The sequence below is a fragment of the Sinohyriopsis cumingii genome, chromosome 3 (genome assembly GCF_028554795.1).
Source record: "Sinohyriopsis cumingii isolate HCF-2022 chromosome 3, ASM2855479v2, whole genome shotgun sequence".
Classification (NCBI taxonomy): Eukaryota; Metazoa; Mollusca; class Bivalvia; order Unionida; family Unionidae; genus Sinohyriopsis; species Sinohyriopsis cumingii.
In genome coordinates, this window is record NC_142963.1 from 137,166,427 (window position 1) to 137,186,193 (window position 19,767).

At 34.8% G+C, this 19,767-nt stretch overlaps 1 protein-coding gene across 1 annotated transcript in view; it reads left to right on the top strand.

Moving 5' to 3' along the window:
* LOC149803934 (cadherin-23-like) overlaps positions 1 to 19,767 on the top strand; it is a 79,060-nt gene that overhangs the window by 40,249 nt on the left and 19,044 nt on the right. Inside the window, exons 12-14 of the mRNA XM_089954020.1 lie at positions 5,235 to 5,482; positions 12,172 to 12,295; positions 17,091 to 17,336. Of these exons, the coding sequence (XP_089810146.1) occupies positions 5,235 to 5,482; positions 12,172 to 12,295; positions 17,091 to 17,336 (618 nt within the window). The remainder of the gene's footprint in view (positions 1 to 5,234; positions 5,483 to 12,171; positions 12,296 to 17,090; positions 17,337 to 19,767) is intronic.

The window sequence follows — 19,767 nt, forward strand, 5'->3', positions numbered from 1 at the left end:
TTATGAAAGATGAGCCAAAAGTTTTATTCTTGAAGGAAACCCACTACAACTATATCTAGTATCAATATGGTTCATGACCTTGAGAGTCAGCATGTTGATAGAGCTCATAGGACTGCAGAACACTTTTTTTGATAAGGAGGGCATGACACAACACAGAACCAGGTATTTCAAACATCCCATGTTGGGAATAGTGATGAGGTTGCTAAAATTAAACTTGAATGTGTATGCATTTCATTTTTGGATGTAAATTTAAGTGTCAGATACAAATCACAAATGGCTAAAGATTGACCTTGAAGTATGGTTGGAATTATGTTGATGCACATATATAATGTGTAATCAAAATACACTGCAAAAAAGTACACTCAAGCAGCTAACCTTTCGTTTGGAGGTATCATGTGTCATTTTGGTATGAAATGTTGTTCTTAACACTGCTGATGAAACCACAGCTGAGACAGGCATGCCTGAATGGGATCAATAGGATGTCAGAGAAGTTACTACCAAAGAAGATCTTTGTCTTAAGCTGAAGGAGGGAAAGCAATCTCTTGGTGGTCAGAAGAAACACTTCAAAACTTTCCTCAATTAGTCATTCTTGAATTACAGTACTTCAACATTAACCCTGGGTCTTCTTGCACAGGATTATTTCACCTAGCACAGTCTTATCTGAAGCTACACCCGCCTAGTACAGTCTTTTCCATACTGAAGCTACACCCACCTAGTACAGTCTTTTCCATACTGAAGCTACACCGACCTAGCACAGTCTTATCCATACTGAAGCTACACCCATCCAACACCGTCTTATCCACTCTGAAGCTATACCCACCAAACACAATCTTATCCATACTGAAGCTACATCCACCTAGCAGTGCTATCCATACTGAAGCTACATCCACCTAACAGTGCTATCCATACTGAAGCTACACCCACCCAGCACAGTCTTATCCACTCTGAAGCTATACCCACCTAGCACAGTCTTATCCAAACTGAAGCTACACCCACCTAGCACAGTCTTATCCACTCTGAAGCTACACCCACCTAGCAGTCTTATCCATACAAGATCTACACAATGAGCTAAGGAGAGTTGCAGAGGGATTAGCAGCTTAAATATCAGTACTGCTGCAAGTCCTCTGTTGATAAAGCAACCCCAAGCAACATCTCCTGCCTAGTGTGCAAGCATACACACTGACCACTAACTGGCCTGGTCAGCCATTCACATGCTTACAGATAACAAACTAGTTAGTAATGTCTGGTCATCTTCAAACTCAAAGGATGAACAATACATAAGATTTTCATTTAATGTTAGAGTCATGGCATGAACAATTTGTAAGAATGTCAGTCAATTCAATTTGTAAGAATGTCAGTCAATTCAAATTGTAAGACTGTCATTCAATTCAGTTTGTAAGAATGTCAGTCAGTTCTAATGTTAGAGTCATGGCATGAACAATTTGTAAGAATGTCAGTCAATTCAATTTGTAAGAATGTCAGTCAGTTCTAATGTTAGAGTCATGGCATGAACAATTTGTAAGAATGTCAGTCAATTCAATTTGTAAGAATGTCAGTCAGTTCAATTTGTAAGAATGTCAGTCAGTTTTAATGTTAGAGTCATGGCATGAACAATTTGTAAGAATGTCAGTCAATTCAATTTGTAAGAATGTCAGTCAATTCAGTTTGTAAGAATGTCAGTCAGTTCAATTTGTAAGAATGTCAGTCAATTCAGTTTGTAAGAATGTCAGTCAATTCAAATTGTAAGACTGTCATTCAATTCAATTTGTAAGAATGTCAGTCAATTCAGTTTGTAAGAATGTCAGTCAATTCAAATTGTAAGACTGTCAGTCAGTTCAGTTTGCAAGAATGTCAGTCAGTTCTAATGTTAGAGTCATGGTATGAACAATTTGTAAGAATGTCAGTCAATTCAGTTTGTAAGAATGTCAGTCAATTCAAATTGTTAAGACTGTCATTCAGTTCAATTTGTAAGAATGTCAGTCAGTTCAATTTGTAAGAATGTCAGTCCATTCAATTTGTAAGAATGTCAATCAGTTCTAATGTTAGAGTCATGGCATGAACAATTGGTAAGAATGTCAGTCAATTCAATTTGTAAGAATGTCAGTCACTTCTAATGTTAGAGTCATGACATGAACAATTTGTAAGAATGTCAGTCCATTCAATTTGTAAGAATGTCAGTCATTTCTAACGTTAGAGTCATGGCATGAACAATTTGTAAGAATGTCAGTCACTTCTAATGTTAGAGTCATGGCATGAACAATTTGTAAGAATGTCAGTCAATTCAATTTGTAAGAATGTCAGTCCATTCAATTTGTAAGAATGTCAGTCACTTCAAATGTTAGAGTCATGGCATGAACAATTTGTAAGAATGTCAGTCAATTCAATTTGTAAGAATGTCAGTCAATTCAGTTTGTAAGAATGTCAGTCAGTTCAGTCTGTAAGAATGTCAGTCAATTCAAATTGTAAGACTGTCAGTCAATTCAGTTTGCAAGAATGTCAGTCAGTTCTAATGTTAGAGTCATGGTATGAACAATTTGTAAGAATGTCAGTCAATTCAGTTTGTAAGAATGTCAGTCAATTCAAATTGTTAAGACTGTCATTCAGTTCAATTTGTAAGAATGTCAGTCAGTTCAATTTGTAAGAATGTCAGTCCATTCAATTTGTAAGAATGTCAGTCAGTTCTAATGTTAGAGTCATGGCATGAACAATTGGTAAGAATGTCAGTCAATTCAGTTTGTAAGAATGTCAGTCAGTTCTAATGTTAGAGTCATGACATGAACAATTTGTAAGAATGTCAGTCCATTCAATTTGTAAGAATGTCAGTCATTTCTAACATTAGAGTCATGGCATGAACAATTTGTAAGAATGTCAGTCACTTCTAATGTTAGAGTCATGGCATGAACAATTTGTAAGAATGTCAGTCCATTCAATTTGTAAGAATGTCAGTCACTTCAAATGTTAGAGTCATGGCATGAACAATTTTTAAGAATGTCAGTCAATTCAATTTGTAAGAATGTCAGTCAATTCAGTTTGTAAGAATGTCAGTCAGTTCAGTCTGTAAGAATGACAGTCAATTCAGTTTATAAGAATGTCAGTTCAGTTTGTAAGACTGTCAGTCAATTCAATTTGTAAGAATGTAAGTTCAGTTTGTAAGACTGTCAGTCAATTCAATTTGTAAAAATGTCAGTCAATTCAATTAGTAAGAATGTCAGTCAATTCAATTGGTATGAATGTCAATCATTTCAATTTGTAAGACTGTCAGTGAATTCACTTTGTAAGAATGTCAGTCAATTCAATTTGTAAGACTCTCAGTCAATTCAGTTTGTAAGAATGTCAGTCAATTCAATTTGTAAGAATGTCAGTCAATTGAAGTTGTAAGAATGTCAGTCAATTCAATTCGTAAGAATGTCGGTCAATTCTAATGTTAAAGTCATGGCATGAACAATTTGTAAGAATGTCAGTCAATTCAGTTTGTAAGAATGTCAGTCAATTCAGTTTGTAAGAATGTCAGTCAATTCAAATTGTAAGGCTGTCAGTCAATTCAGTTTGTAAGAATGTCAGTCAGTTCTAATGTTAGAGTCATGGCATGAACAATTTGTAAGAATGTCAGTCAATTCAATTTGTAAGAATGTCAGTCAATTCAGTTTGTAAGAATGTCAGTCAATTCAATTTGTAAGAATGTCAATCAATTCAATTTGTAAGAATGTCAGTCAATTCAGTTTGTAAGAATGTCAGTCAATTCAAATTGTAAGACTGTCAGTCAATTCAGTTTGTAAGAATGTCAGTCAGTTCTAATGTTAGAGCCATGACATGAACAATTCGTAAGAATGTCAGTCAGTTCTAATGTTAGAGTCATGGCATGAACAATTTGTAAGAATGTCAGTCAATTCAATTTGTAAGAATGTCAGTCAATTCAATTTGTAAGAATGTCAGTCAATTCAGTTTGTAAGAATGTCAGTCAATTCAAATTGTAAGACTGTCAGTCAATTCAGTTTGTACGAATGTCAGTCAGTTCTAATGTTAGAGTCATGACATGAACACTGTAAGAATGTCAGTCAGTTCTAATGTTAGAGTCATGGCATGAACAATTTGTAAGAATGTCAGTCAATTCAATTTGTAAGAATGTCAGTCAATTCAAATTTTAAGACTGTCATTCAATTCAGTTTGTAAGAATGTCAGTCAGTTCTAATGTTAAAGTCATGGCATGAACAATTTGTAAGAATGTCAGTCAATTCAGTTTGTAAGAATGTCAGTCAATTCAAATTGTAAGACTGTCATTCAATTCAATTTGTAAGAATGTCAGTCAATTCAGTTTGTAAGGATGTCAGTCAATTCAATTTGTAAGACTGTCAGTCAATTCAGTTTGTAAGAATGTCAGTCAGTTCTAATGTTAGAGTCATGGCATGAACAATTTGTAAGAATGTCAGTCAATTCAATTTGTAAGAATGTCAGTCAATTCAAATTGTAAGACTGTCATTCAATTCAGTTTGTAAGAATGTCAGTCAGTTCTAATGTTAGAGTCATGGCATGAACAATTTGTAAGAATGTCAGTCAATTCAATTTGTAAGAATGTCAGTCAGTTCTAATGTTAGAGTCATGGCATGAACAATTTGTAAGAATGTCAGTCAATTCAATTTGTAAGAATGTCAGTCAGTTCAATTTGTAAGAATGTCAGTCAGTTTTAATGTTAGAGTCATGGCATGAACAATTTGTAAGAATGTCAGTCAATTCAATTTGTAAGAATGTCAGTCAATTCAGTTTGTAAGAATGTCAGTCAGTTCAATTTGTAAGAATGTCAGTCAATTCAGTTTGTAAAAATGTCAGTCAATTCAATTGGTAAGAATGTCGGTCAATTCAGTTTGTAAGAATGTCAGTCAATTCAATTTGTAAAAATGTCAGTCAATTCAATTTGTAAGAATGTCAGTCAATTCAGTTTGTAAAAATGTCAGTCAATTCAATTTGTAAGAATGTCAGTCAATTCAGTTTGTAAAAATGTCAGTCAATTCAATTTGTAAGAATGTCAGTCAATTCAATTTGTAAGAATGTCAGTCAATTCAATTTGTAAGTAAGTATGTCAGTAGATCAAGGAATTTGCAATTTGCTTATTGGTAAAATAAGATCCGATCACAACTCAGACAATCCATTATATTTTTATTCTTTGAGTTTTTTCTACATTGTGGAAGTCAACATAGAAGAAAGTGAATTCAACATGACTGTATCATTTTATTTCACAGGTGGAAACACTAATAATAAATTCCAAATAAACCCAACAACTGGCAGAATATCACTGGCCTTGTCACTTGATTATGAGACAACAACGTCATACCAGCTGGTGATCCATGCAGTTGATGGGGGAACGACAGCCAACACAGTTAGTACAACTGTCACCATTAGTGTTACAGACATCAATGACAACAAGCCCACATGTACAACCAGTGTAATCAGCACCAGCATCAGTGAGACAGCAAATGTAGCAGATCCAGTAAGTAATGATGGTTCTATATGTGTTTTAATCTAATACAACATACTGATAGTGCTGTGTTGTACTCTAGTACAACATACTGATAGTGCTGTGTTGTATTCTAGTACAACATAGTGATGGTGCTGTGTTCTTCTCTAATTCAACTTTCTGATGGTGCTGTATTCTACTCAAGTGTAACATAGTGATGGTGTTGTATTCTACTCAAGTATAACATAGTGATGGTACTGTATTCTACTCAAGTATAACATAGTGATGGTGCTGTGTTCTTCTTTAGTTCAACTTTCTGATGGTCCTGTATTCTACTCAAGTATAACATAGTGATGGTGCTGTATTCTACTCAAGTATAACATAGTGATGGTGCTGTATTCTACTCAAGTATAACATAGTGATGGTACTGTATTCTACTCAAGTATAACATAGTGATGGTACTGTATTCTACTCAAGTACAAGATAGTGATGGTTCTGTGTTATACTCTAGTACAACTTACTCACTTTCATCCATCAGTGTCTGTTGCATAAAAATCTGACTCTTGCATTATCATTCTGTACCAGCATTAGTCAGACAGCAAATGTAGTGAATCTGTAATGATGGTGTTGTATGTGTTTGACTCTTACATTCTCATTTTGTACCAGCATTAGTCAGACAGCAAATGTAGTGAATCTGTAATGATGGTGTTGTATGTGTTTGACTCTTACATTCTCATTTTGTACCAGCAGTAGTCAGACAGCAAATGTAATGAATCTGTAATGATGGTGTTGTATGTGTTTGACTCTTACATTATCATTCTGTACCAGCATTAGTCAGACAGCAAATGTAGTGAATCTGTAATGATGGTGTTGTATGTGTTTGACTCTTACATTATCATTCTGTACCAGCATTAATCAGACAGCAAATGTAATGAATCTGTAATGATGGTGTTGTATGTGTTTGACTCTTACATTATCATTCTGTACCAGCATTAATCAGACAGCAAATGTAATGAATCTGTAATGATGGTGTTGTATGTGTTTGACTCTTACATTATCATTCTGTACCAGCATTAGTCAGACAGCAAATGTAGTGAATCTGTAATGATGGTGTTGTATGTGTTTGACTCTTACATTATCATTTTGTACCAGCATTAATCAGACTTCAAATGTAGTGAATCTGTAATGATGGTGTTGTATGTGTTTGACTCATACATTCTCATTTTGTACCAGCATTAGTCAGACAGCAAATGTAGTGAATCTGTAATGATGGTGTTGTATGTGTTTGACTCTTACATTCTCATTTTGTACCAGCAATAGTCAGACAGCAAATGTAATGAATCTGTAATGATAGTGTTGTATGTGTTTGACTCTTACATTATTATTTTGTACCAGCATTAATCAGACAGCAAATGTAATGAATCTGTAATGATGGTGTTGTATGTGTTTGACTCTTACATTCTCATTTTGTACCAGCATTAATCAGACAGCAAATGTAATGAATCTGTAATGATGGTGTTGTATGTGTTTGACTCTTACATTATCATTTTGTACCAGCATTAATCAGACAGCAAATGTAGTGAATCTGTAATGATTGTGTTGTATGTGTTTGACTCTTACATTCTCATTTTGTACCAGCATTAGTCAGACAGCAAATGTAATGAATCTGTAATGATGGTGTTGTATGTGTTTGACTCTTACATTATCATTCTGTACCAGCATTAATCAGACAGCAAATGTAGTGAATCTGTAATGATGGTGCTGTATGTGTTTGACTCTTACATTATCATTCTGTACCAGCATTAATCAGACAGCAAATGTAGTGAATCTGTAATGATGGTGCTGTATGTGTTTGACTCTTACATTATCATTCTGTACCAGCATTAATCAGACAGCAAATGTAGTGAATCTGTAATGATGGTATTGTATGTGTTTGACTCTTACATTATCATTTTGTACCAGCATTAGTCAGACAGCAAATGTAGTGAATCTGTAATGATGGTGTTGTATGTGTTTGACTCTTACATTCTCATTTTGTACCAGCATTAGTCAGACAGCAAACGTAATGAATCTGTAATGATGGTGTTGTATGTGTTTGACTCTTACATTATCATTCTGTACCAGCATTAATCAGACAGCAAACGTAGTGAATCTGTAATGATGGTGTTGTATGTGTTTGACTCTTACATTATCATTCTGTACCAGCATTAATCAGACAGCAAATGTAGTGAATCTGTAATGATGGTGTTGTATGTGTTTGACTCTTACATTATCATTTTGTACCAGCATTAATCAGACAGCAAATGTAGTGAATCTGTAATGATGGTGTTGTATGTGCTTGACTCTTACATTATCATTCTATACCAGCATTAATCAGACAGCAAATGTAATGAATCTGTAATGATGGTGTTGTATGTGTTTGACTCTTACATTATCATTCTGTACCAGCATTAAGCAGACATCAGATGTAATGAATCTGTAATGATGGTGTTGTATGTGTTTGACTCTTACATTCTCATTCTGTACCAGCATTAGTCAGACAGCAAATATAGTGAATCTGTAATGATGGTGTTGTATGTGTTTGACTCTTACATTCTCATTTTGTACCAGCATTAGTCAGACAGCAAATGTAGTGAATCTGTAATGATGGTGTTGTATGTGTTTGACTCTTACATTCTCATTCTGTACCAGCATTAGTCAGACAGCAAATGTAATGAATCTTTAATGATGGTGTTGTATGTGTTTGACTCTTACATTATCATTCTGTACCAGCATTAGTCAGACAGCAAATGTAATGAATCTGTAATGATGGTGCTGTATGTGTTTGACTCTTACATTCTCATTCTGTACCAGCATTAGTCAGACAGCAAATGTAATGAATCTGTAATGATAGTGTTGTATGTGTTTGACTCTTACATTATCATTCTGTACCGGCATTAGTCAGACAGCAAATGTAATGAATCTGTAATGATGGTGTTGTATGTGTTTGACTCTTACATTCTCATTTTGTACCAGCATTAGTCAGACAGCAAATGTAATGAATCTGTAATGATGGTGTTGTATGTGTTTGACTCTTACATTCTCATTCTGTACCAGCATTAATCAGACAGCAAATGTAATGAATCTGTAATGATGGTGTTGTATGTGTTTGACTCTTACATTATCATTCTGTACCAGCATTAGTCCGACAGCAAATGTAATGAATCTGTAATGATAGTGTTGTATGTGTTTGACTCTTACATTATCATTCTGTACCAGCATTAGTCAGACAGCAAATGTAATGAATCTGTAATGATGGTGTTGTATGTGTTTGACTCTTACATTATCATTCTGTACCAGCATTAGTCAGACAGCAAATGTAATGAATCTGTAATGATAGTGTTGTATGTGTTTGACTCTTACATTATCATTCTGTACCAGCATTAGTCAGACAACAGATGTAATAAATCTGTAATGATGGTGTTGTATGTGTTTGACTCTTACATTCTCATTCTGTACCAGCATTAGTCAGACAGCAAATGTAATGAATCTGTAATGATAGTGTTGTATGTGTTTGACTCTTACATTATCATTCTGTACCAGCATTAGTCAGACAGCAAATGTAATGAATCTGTAATGATGGTGTTGTATGTGTTTGACTCTTACATTCTCATTTTGTACCAGCATTAGTCAGACAGCAAATGTAATGAATCTGTAATGATGGTGTTGTATGTGTTTGACTCTTACATTCTCATTCTGTACCAGCATTAATCAGACAGCAAATGTAATGAATCTGTAATGATGGTGTTGTATGTGTTTGACTCTTACATTATCATTCTGTACCAGCATTAGTCCGACAGCAAATGTAATGAATCTGTAATGATAGTGTTGTATGTGTTTGACTCTTACATTATCATTCTGTACCAGCATTAGTCAGACAGCAAATGTAATGAATCTGTAATGATGGTGTTGTATGTGTTTGACTCTTACATTATCATTCTGTACCAGCATTAGTCAGACAGCAAATGTAATGAATCTGTAATGATAGTGTTGTATGTGTTTGACTCTTACATTATCATTCTGTACCAGCATTAGTCAGACAACAGATGTAATAAATCTGTAATGATGGTGTTGTATGTGTTTTACTCTTACATTATCATTCTGTACCAGCATTAGTCAGACAGCAAATGTAATGAATCTGTAATGATGGTGTTGTATGTGTTTGACTCTTACATTATCATTTTGTACCAGCATTAGTCAGACAGCAAATGTAATGAATCTGTAATGATGGTGTTGTATGTGTTTGACTCTTACATTCTCATTTTGTACCAGCATTAATCAGACAGCAAATGTAGTGAATCTGTAATGATTGTGTTGTATGTGTTTGACTCTTGCATTATCATTTTGTACCAGCATTAATCAGACAGCAATGTAATGAATCTATAATGATGGTGTTGTATGTGTTTGACTCTTACATTATCATTCTGTACCAGCATTAGTCAGACAGCAAATGTAATGAATCTATAATGATGGTGTTGTATGTGTTTGACTTTAATACAACCTTCTCTTACATACAATAATGTCTTATTAACCTGATGATGCAATATTTTTTAGAGCAATTCTTCACAATTGTCTAGTCATGATGATTTTTCCTCCTGCACTTGTAGTGCACCAGCCAATTGATTGTTGCCAAGGAGAAGGACATGTTGCATGTCCTGATGTAACATAGGATTTGAGAACTCATACAACAAGGTTCAGTCTTTGAAATATCTGCCTTTTTATTAACATCACCAATTAGACTTTTTATGAAAGGATTAGCTTTTTATCACTGTGTGATAAACATCTAAAATTAGTAGTTATGATTAGAAATACAATGGATTTCTAGGATAATTAGGTACTTAAGGAGATAATCAATTTGGAATAATGAATGAATAACATTTTTAATGCAAGCAATTTGTATCCAAATGAAAATATCTCTCATAGATGTACTTAATTTGTACATATTCTCTTTGATATTTCATGCACATTTTATTTATTTCAGGTTATTCATCAGTAATACAATCTACAATAGTTTAATGTGCAATAAAATATCTTCTGTACTAAAAATTAAAGCACATAAAATTGTAAATTTCACAGATTGAAAGTGCACAAACAATTAAAGAAATTAAAAAAATTACATTTAATACAGCTATTTCAGTTAAGAGGAAAATAGATTTGTGACCTATTTAAAATGTTGGCAAAAAGAAAATGATTTATTCAAGATCAGTACAGTAGACTCTATGACACTGGTCCTAGTCTACCAACCTCCCTGCCCTACCACTACCTCCTGGTCTACTACCTCCATGCACTACCACTACATCCTGGTCTACCAACCTCCATGCCCTACCACTATCTCCTGGTCTACCACCTCCATGCACTACCACTACATCCTGGTCTACCAACCTCCATGCCCTACCACTACCTCCTGATCTACCACCTCCATGCCCTACCACTACATCCTGGTCTACCAACCTCCATGCCCTACCACTATCTCCTGGTCTACCACCTCCATGCCCTACCACTACATCCTGGTCTACCAACCTCCATGCCCTACCACTACATCCTGGTCTACCACCTCCATGCCCTACCACTAACTCATGGCCTACCACTCTCATACCTTACCACTACCTCCTGGTCTACGACCCTCATACCCTACCACTACCTCTTGGTCTACCACCTCCATGCCCTACCACTAACTCCTAGCCTACCACTCTCATACCCTACCACTAACTCCTGGTCTACCAACTCCATGCGCCCTACCACTACCTTCTGGTCTACAACCTCCATGCCCTATCACTACTTCCTGGTCTACCACCCTCATACCCTACCACTACCTCCTGGTCTACCACCTCCATGCCCTACCACTACCTCCTGGTCTACCACACTCATACCCTACCACTACCTCCTGGTCTACCACCTCCATGCCCTGTAACTACATCCTCTGACCTCAGCATGGAAATCAACTTGAATTAACAACTTTAGATTTTGGGTCAATAGAAAGATAGGTCACAAAATTAAGACATCACACTTTTGTTGTGTACTTTTTAATGATTAAAATGACACCAACATAAGCCTAATTGATAAAATAATAGGAATGTTTAGAGTCTGCATTAGCTTATTTTGTTTTCATTACTTAAGTATACATAATATTGTATAATGTGTTTATTCCTAAACTTTTAACTGCCTGCTAAAAGTTTGTAATTTACAGCAAATTTAGTCGATATTCTTTGCATGTAAAGCTAATGTGGAAGACAACCTTTTAACATCTGCATGTAAATGCTATATTGAATGAAGAACTGATCATATTTCGTATTTGAATGCATGACCCAAAAATACTTTGTTAGGAGTATTAATCACTATCTGAACAAATCAAACACTGAGCCCTCACTGAATATGCCAACAGTTGACTTTTTCTTCTGAGTTTTACCTGTAAAGAAATGTTCTGGTGTTAGGGCACAAAGATTATTCTGGGGAATTTTGTACAGAGAGGTCTAGATTGCACAAAGTAGAGTGTAAAACTTACCAGTATTCATCATGTCAGAATTCTTGAAGAACTTCAGGTTTACTTATGCAGTTTGCTTTTAATGGTGAGAATTTAATGTAATTGTAACTTGAGTGAGATGTGATCTATTTCAGGTAACAACACTGACTTGCAGTCATAATGGAACTTAATTGTAACTTGAGTAAAGTGTGTTCTGTTTCAGGTAACAACACTGACTTGCAGTGACAGAGATGCTAGTGATTCTCTTTCCTACTCCATAACATTGGGTAACACAGGGTCACCTTTCAGTATAGGAGCTGCCACTGGTGCCATCACTGTCAATGGGGGTAAGGCACATTCATCAGTGCTCCATAACATTGGGTAACACAGGGTCAGCTTTCAGTATAGGAACTGCCACTGGTGCCATCACTGTCAATGGGGGTAAGGCACATTCATCAGTGCTCCATAACATTGGATAACACTGGGTCAGCTCTCAGTACAGGTGCTGCCACTTGTGCCTGTCACTGTCATTGGGGGTAAGGCACATTCATCAGTGCACCATAACATCGGGTAACACTGGGTCACCTCTCAGTACAGGTGCTGCCACTGGTTCCTGTCACTGTCAGTGGGGGTAAGGCACATTCATCAGTGCACCATAACATCGGGTAACACTGGGTCAGCTCTCAGTACAGGTGTTACCAGTGGAGCTACCACCATCAGTAGATCCAAGGCACAGCTGGATTATCAGATTTGAAAATATTACATTTCTCATGGACAATGTACAACCAACTGTCAACAGCATATACCTATCTCATGGACAGTGTACACCCAACTGTCAACAGCATATACCTATCTCATGGACAGTGTACACCCAACTGTCAACAGCATATACCTATCTCATCGACAGTGTACACGCAACTGTCAACAGCATATACCTATCTCATGGACAGTGTACACCCAACTGTCAACAGCATATACTTATCTCATGGACAGTGTACACCCAACTGTCAACAGCATATACATATCTCATGGACAGTGTACACCCAACTGTCAACAGCATATACCTATCTCATGGACAGTGTACACCCAACTGTCAACAGCATATACCTATTTCATGGACAGTGTACACCCAACTGTCAACAGCATATACCTATCTCATGGACAGTGTACACCCAACTGTCAACAGCATATACCTATCTCATGGACAGTGTACACCCAACTGTCAACAGCATATACCTATCTCATGGACAGTGTACACCCAACTGTCAACAGCATATACCTATCTCATGGACAGTGTACACCCAACTGTCAACAGCATATACCTATCTCATGGACAGTGTACACCCAACTGTCAACAGCATATACCTATCTCATGGACAGTGTACACCCAACTGTCAACAGCATATACATATTTCATGGACAGTGTACACCCAATTGTCAACAGCATATAGCTATCTCATGGACAATGTACACCCAACTGTCAACATCATATACCTAATCTACCAATGCATACAGTAATCACATATAATAATAATAATAATAATAATAATAATACATTTATTTAGGTAGGATCAGCAAATAATAAGTAATAATATATAAACAGCTATTCAGAGTTTTAGTTGATTTATCCAGTGTCCATGAAATTGGTCACACATAACATACTTGACTTTTGTTTGCTGATTAGTCAACAGTTGTACTGAATGCTTGTACTCAGTAATGGACTTTAATCAAGCATAGTTTTGCAGTATGGAATAACATTTCAATTAACTTACTGAGTTTATGTTTAGAAATAGTATCTTCTCATTGTTGTTAAATTTGTATGGTATATATTATGTATTTTTATGGCCTAACTTGGGCAATGGGGTGGGAAATGAGAGAATAACATAGAAAGTCAGCGTTAAGAAGTAATCAGCTTAGCTCATTAAAAAATGCCATTTCAAGGTATTGTATAACACATGAATTGGATTCTTTACTCATTAAATAATGTCATTTCAAGATATTGTATAACACATGGATTGGATTCTTTACTCATTAAATAATGCCATTTCAAGATATTGTATAACACATGGATTGGATTCTTTACTCATTAAATAATGCCATTTCAAGGTATTGTATAACACATGGATTGGATTCTTTACTCATTAAATAATGCCATTTCAAGGTATTGTATAACACATGGATTGGTTTCTTTACTCATTAAATAATGACATTTCAAGATATTGTATAACACATGGATTGGATTCTTTACTCATTAAATAATGCCATTTCAAGGTATTGTATAACTCATGGATTGGTTTCTTTACTCATTAAATAATGACATTTCAAGATATTGTATAACATATGGATTGGATTCTTTACTCATTAAATAATGCCATTTCAAGGTATTGTACAACACATGGATCGGATTCTTTACTAAATAATGCCATTTCAAGGTATTGTGTAACACATGGATTGGATTCTTTGCTCACTAAATAATTTCATTTGAAGGTATTGTATAACACATGGATTAGATTCTTTACTCATTAAATAATGCCATTTCAAGGTATTGTATAACACATGGATTGGTTTCTTTACTCATTAAATAATGCCATTTCAAGGTATTGTATAACACACGGATTGGTTTCTTTACTCATTAAATAATGCCATTTCAAGGTATTGTATAACACATGGATTGGTTTCATTACTCATTAAATAATGCCATTTCAAGGTATTGTATAACACATAGATTGGTTTCTTTACTCATTAAATAGTGCCATTTCAATGTATTGTATAACACATGGATTGGTTTCTTTACTCATTAAATAATGCCATTTCAAGGTATTGTATAACACATGGATTGGTTTTTTTACTCATTAAATAATGACATTTCACATATTGTATAACACACGGATTGCATGGTTTCTTTACTCATTAAATAATGCCATTTGAAGGTATTGTATAACACTTGGATTGGTTTCTTTACTCATTAAATAATGCCATTTCAAGGTATTGTATAACACTTGGATTGGTTTCATTACTCATTAAATAATGCCATTTCAAGGTATTGTATAACACATAGATTGGTTTCTTTACTCATTAAATAGTGCCATTTCAATGCATTGTATAACACATGGATTGGTTTCTTTACTCATTAAATAATGCCATTTCACATATTGTATAACACACGGATTGCATGGTTTCTTTACTCATTAAATAATGCCATTTGAAGGTATTGTATAACACTTGGATTGGTTTCATTACTCATTAAATAATGCCATTTCAAGGTATTGTATAACACATAGATTGGTTTCTTTACTCATTAAATAGTGCCATTTCAATGTATTGTATAACACTTGGATTGGTTTCTTTACTCATTAAATAATGCCATTTCACATATTGTATAACACACGGATTGCATGGTTTCTTTACTCATTAAATAATGCCATTTGAAGGTATTGTATAACACTTGGTTGGTTTCTTTACTCATTAAATAATGCCATTTCAAGGTATTGTATAACACTTGGATTGGTTTCATTACTCATTAAATAATGCCATTTCAAGGTATTGTATAACACATAGATTGGTTTCTTTACTCATTAAATAGTGCCATTTCAATGTATTGTATAACACATGGATTGGTTTCTTTACTCATTAAATAATGCCATTTCACATATTGTATAACACACGGATTGCATGGTTTCTTTAGTCATTAAATAATGCCATTTGAAGGTATTGTATAACACTTGGATTGGTTTCTTTACTCATTAAATAATGCCATTTCAAGGTATTGTATAACACTTGGATTGGTTTCATTACTCATTAAATAATGCCATTTCAAGGTATTGTATAACACATGGATTGGTTTCTTTACTCATTAAATAGTGCCATTTCAATGTATTGTATAATACTTGGATTGGTTTCTTTACTCATTAAATAATGCCATTTCACATATTGTATCACACACGGATTGCATGGTTTCTTTACTCATTAAATAATGCCATTTGAAGGTATTGTATAACACTTGGATTGGTTTCTTTACTCATTAAATAATGCCATTTCAAGGTATTGTATAACACTTGGATTGGTTTCATTACTCATTAAATAATGCCATTTCAAGGTATTGTATAACACATAGATTTGTTTCTTTACTCATTAAATAGTGCCATTTCAATGTATTGTATAACACATGGATTGGTTTCTTTACTCATTAAATAATGCCATTTCACATATTGTATAACACACAGATTGCATGGTTTCTTTACTCATTAAATAATGCCATTTGAAGGTATTGTATAACACTTGGATTGGTTTCTTTACTCATTAAATAATGCCATTTCAAGGTATTGTATAACACTTGGATTGGTTTCTTTACTCATTAAATAATGCCATTTCAAGGTATTGTATAACACTTGGATTGGTTTCATTACTCATTAAATAATGCCATTTCAAGGTATTGTATAACACATAGATTGGTTTCTTTACTCATTAAATAGTGCCATTTCAATGTATTGTATAACACATGGATTGGTTTCATTACTCATTAAATAATGCCATTTCAAGGTATTGTATAACACATGGATTGGTTTCTTTACTCATTAAATAATGACATTTCACATATTGTATAACACACGGATTGCATGGTTTCTTTACTCATTAAATAACGCCATTTCAAGGTATTGTATAACACACGGATTGGTTTCTTTAGTCATTAAATAATGCCATTTCACATATTGTATAACACACAGATTGGTTTCTTTACTCATTAAATAATGCCATTTCAAGGTATTGGATAGCTCATGGGTCAGTTTCTTGGCTACTGGTGTTATTAAGATCAGTCCCAAGTTTGAAATTTTGGAATACTCTGACACCTGCCATTCTTCTGTGCTGAAGACTTGCACTACCAAGCCACACTAGTTCTCCAGATACACAATACAACATATGTGGGTATGTGAGAAAGCTTGCCGGTAGCTTCTTGTGGGTCGGTGGTTCTTTCCGGGGTTTTCCCGGGTTCTTCCTCCACCATTAATACTGGCCACCATGTATAGCCTATCGTGTGCTGAAAAATGGCATTAAACTCTACAACAACAACAACAACACAATGAAACATAACAAATAAAAATTTAAAAAATGGAAAATTTCTGCTACATAGTATTTTCTTTTCAGCCTTGAACTATGACTCTGCCATCCAGACCTACTCTCTAGTAGTGGAGGTTACAGATGGTACCAACACCCTGACAGTTCCTCTTGCAGTATCTCTGACACCAGTTGATGAGTTCACACCAACTTTCAGTAGTAATGCACATTTGACAGTGGCTGAGAATGAGTCTGCAGGGAAAAGTCTTGTCGTCTACACGGCCAGTGATGCTGATTACAATCCTCATGATATATCCAGCTATACAATATCCACAGGTACTGTCCATCATGTCACTATTGATTGATTAATGTCTAGTCATACCTGTGCTGTTGAATTTACTGTGAAACCCTGAGGTACTGTGACATGTCAGTCATGTCACTATTGATCGATTAATCTCTAGTCATACCTGTACTGTTGAATTTACTGTGTGAAACCCTTGTTATTGGAAAAGGACACACAGCAGTCTCTTTTCCAATGGGAATAACACTGATGGTCATTCTCTGAGTGTTACTTAGTCGACATTAGTGACCTTAAGGGCCAAAATATTAATGTCTGTAATGCAATTGTGTAAAAAGTGCCTGGAAATTGAAAGATGAAAGTATATTACCTAAGTGTGAAAACTGTATGAAATGTAGAAAGTACATTACCTGAGTGTGAAAACTGTATGGAAGCAGAAAGTACATTACCGGAGTGTGGAAACTGTATGGATGTAGAAACTATGATACCTGAGTGTGAAAACTGTAGTGAAGTAGAAAGTATATTACTTGAGTGTGAAAACTGTATGGAAGTAGAAGGTATATTACCTGAGTGTCAAAAGTGTATGGAAGTAGAAATTATATTACCTGAGTGGGAAAACTGTATGGAAGTAGAAAGTACATTACCTGAGTGTGAAAAGTGTATGGAAGTAGAAAGTATATTACCTGAGTGGGAAAACTGTATGGAAGTAGAAAGTATATTACCTGAGTGGGAAAACTGTATGGAAGTAGAAAGTATATTACCTGAGTGGGAAAACTGTATGGAAGTAGAAAGTATATTACCTGAGTGGGAAAACTGTATGGAAGTAGAAAGTATATTACCTGAGTGTCAAAAGTGTATGGAAGTAGAAAGTATATTACCTGAGTGTAAAAACTGTATGGAAGTAGAAAGTATATTACCTGAGTGGGAAAACTGTATGGAAGTAGAAAGTATATTACCTGAGTGTCAAAAGTGTATGGAAGTAGAAAGTATATTACCTGAGTGGGAAAACTGTATGGAAGTAGAAAGTATATTACCTGAGTGGGAAAACTGTATGGAAGTAGAAAGTATATTACCTGCGTGTCAAAAGTGTATGGAAGTAGAAAGTATATTACCTGAGTGTCAAAACTGTATGGAAGTAGAAAGTATATTACCTGAGTGTGAAAACTGTATGGAAGTAGAAAGTATATTACCTGAGTGTCAAAACTGTATGGAAGTAGAAAGTATATTACCTGAGTGGGAAAACTGTATGGAAGTAGAAAGTATATTACCTGAGTGGGAAAACTGTATGGAAGTAGAAAGTATATTACCTGAGTGGGAAAACTGTATGGAAGTAGAAAGTATATTACCTGAGTGGGAAAACTGTATGGAAGTAGAAAGTATATTACCTGAGTGGGAAAACTGTATGGAAGTAGAAAGTATATTACCTGAGTGGGAAAACTGTATGGAAGTAGAAAGTATATTACCTGAGTGGGAAAACTGTATGGAAGTAGAAAGTATATTACCTGAGTGGGAAAACTGTATGGAAGTAGAAAGTATATTACCTGAGTGTGAAAACTGTATGGAAGTAGAAAGTATATTACCTGAGTGGGAAAACTGCATGACATGCCATCCTTGAATAGCAAGAAGACATGGCTGTAGTAAATTCTAATGAATTTGATTAAAAGTGTTGCCTAGCAACATTTTTATTCAAGCATAATACAAGTCTATGATTGAATCATTTAATGCTGGTTTAAGATGTAAATAAAGTCTGGTAATTCTGAGCTATTTGCTTGATATGACCTGAAGTCTGGTAATTCGGAGCTATTTGCTTGATATGACCTGAAGTGTGGTAATTCTGAGCTATTTGCTTGATATGACCTGAAGTCTGGTAATTCGGAGCTATTTGCTTGATATGACCTGAAGTCTGGTAATTCGGAGCTATTTGCTTGATATGACCTGAAGTCTGGTAATTCTGAGCTATTTGCTTGATATGACCTGAAGTCAAGTTCATAAAAAATTTAAGTTTTGTGCTTGCTAACTCCAGTACTAGATTCAATAATGCTTAACTAATAATTTCTATATCCATCATCTAGGTTCAGTGAGTAATATTTTACTTTTTGAAAGCAAAATCTTGTGTATTAAGCAAAACTTAAGAGAGACAATTGTTTCTTCAATGACTTATACATTTTAGAGTCTAGTGCATATGGTAAAAGCTGATTTTTGTTTGAGAATTGCATTATTTTCATGGACAGTTAATTTTTAGTTAAAAGGCACAAATTTAGCTCCCAACCTCAAATTATTTTCTCATAAAATTGACAGATTACCAGTCTGGCAGAGCTAGCTCTGCCTACTCATTTGAATAACAGTCTATGTAAATCTCGAAGTCCTTACTAGGACAAAACCATTCATTGGAAGTTCAATTAATTTTTAGTGTATGCTGAAAATTTCATGAAAATTGGATGAGACATTGTGAAGTCATGACCATTTAAA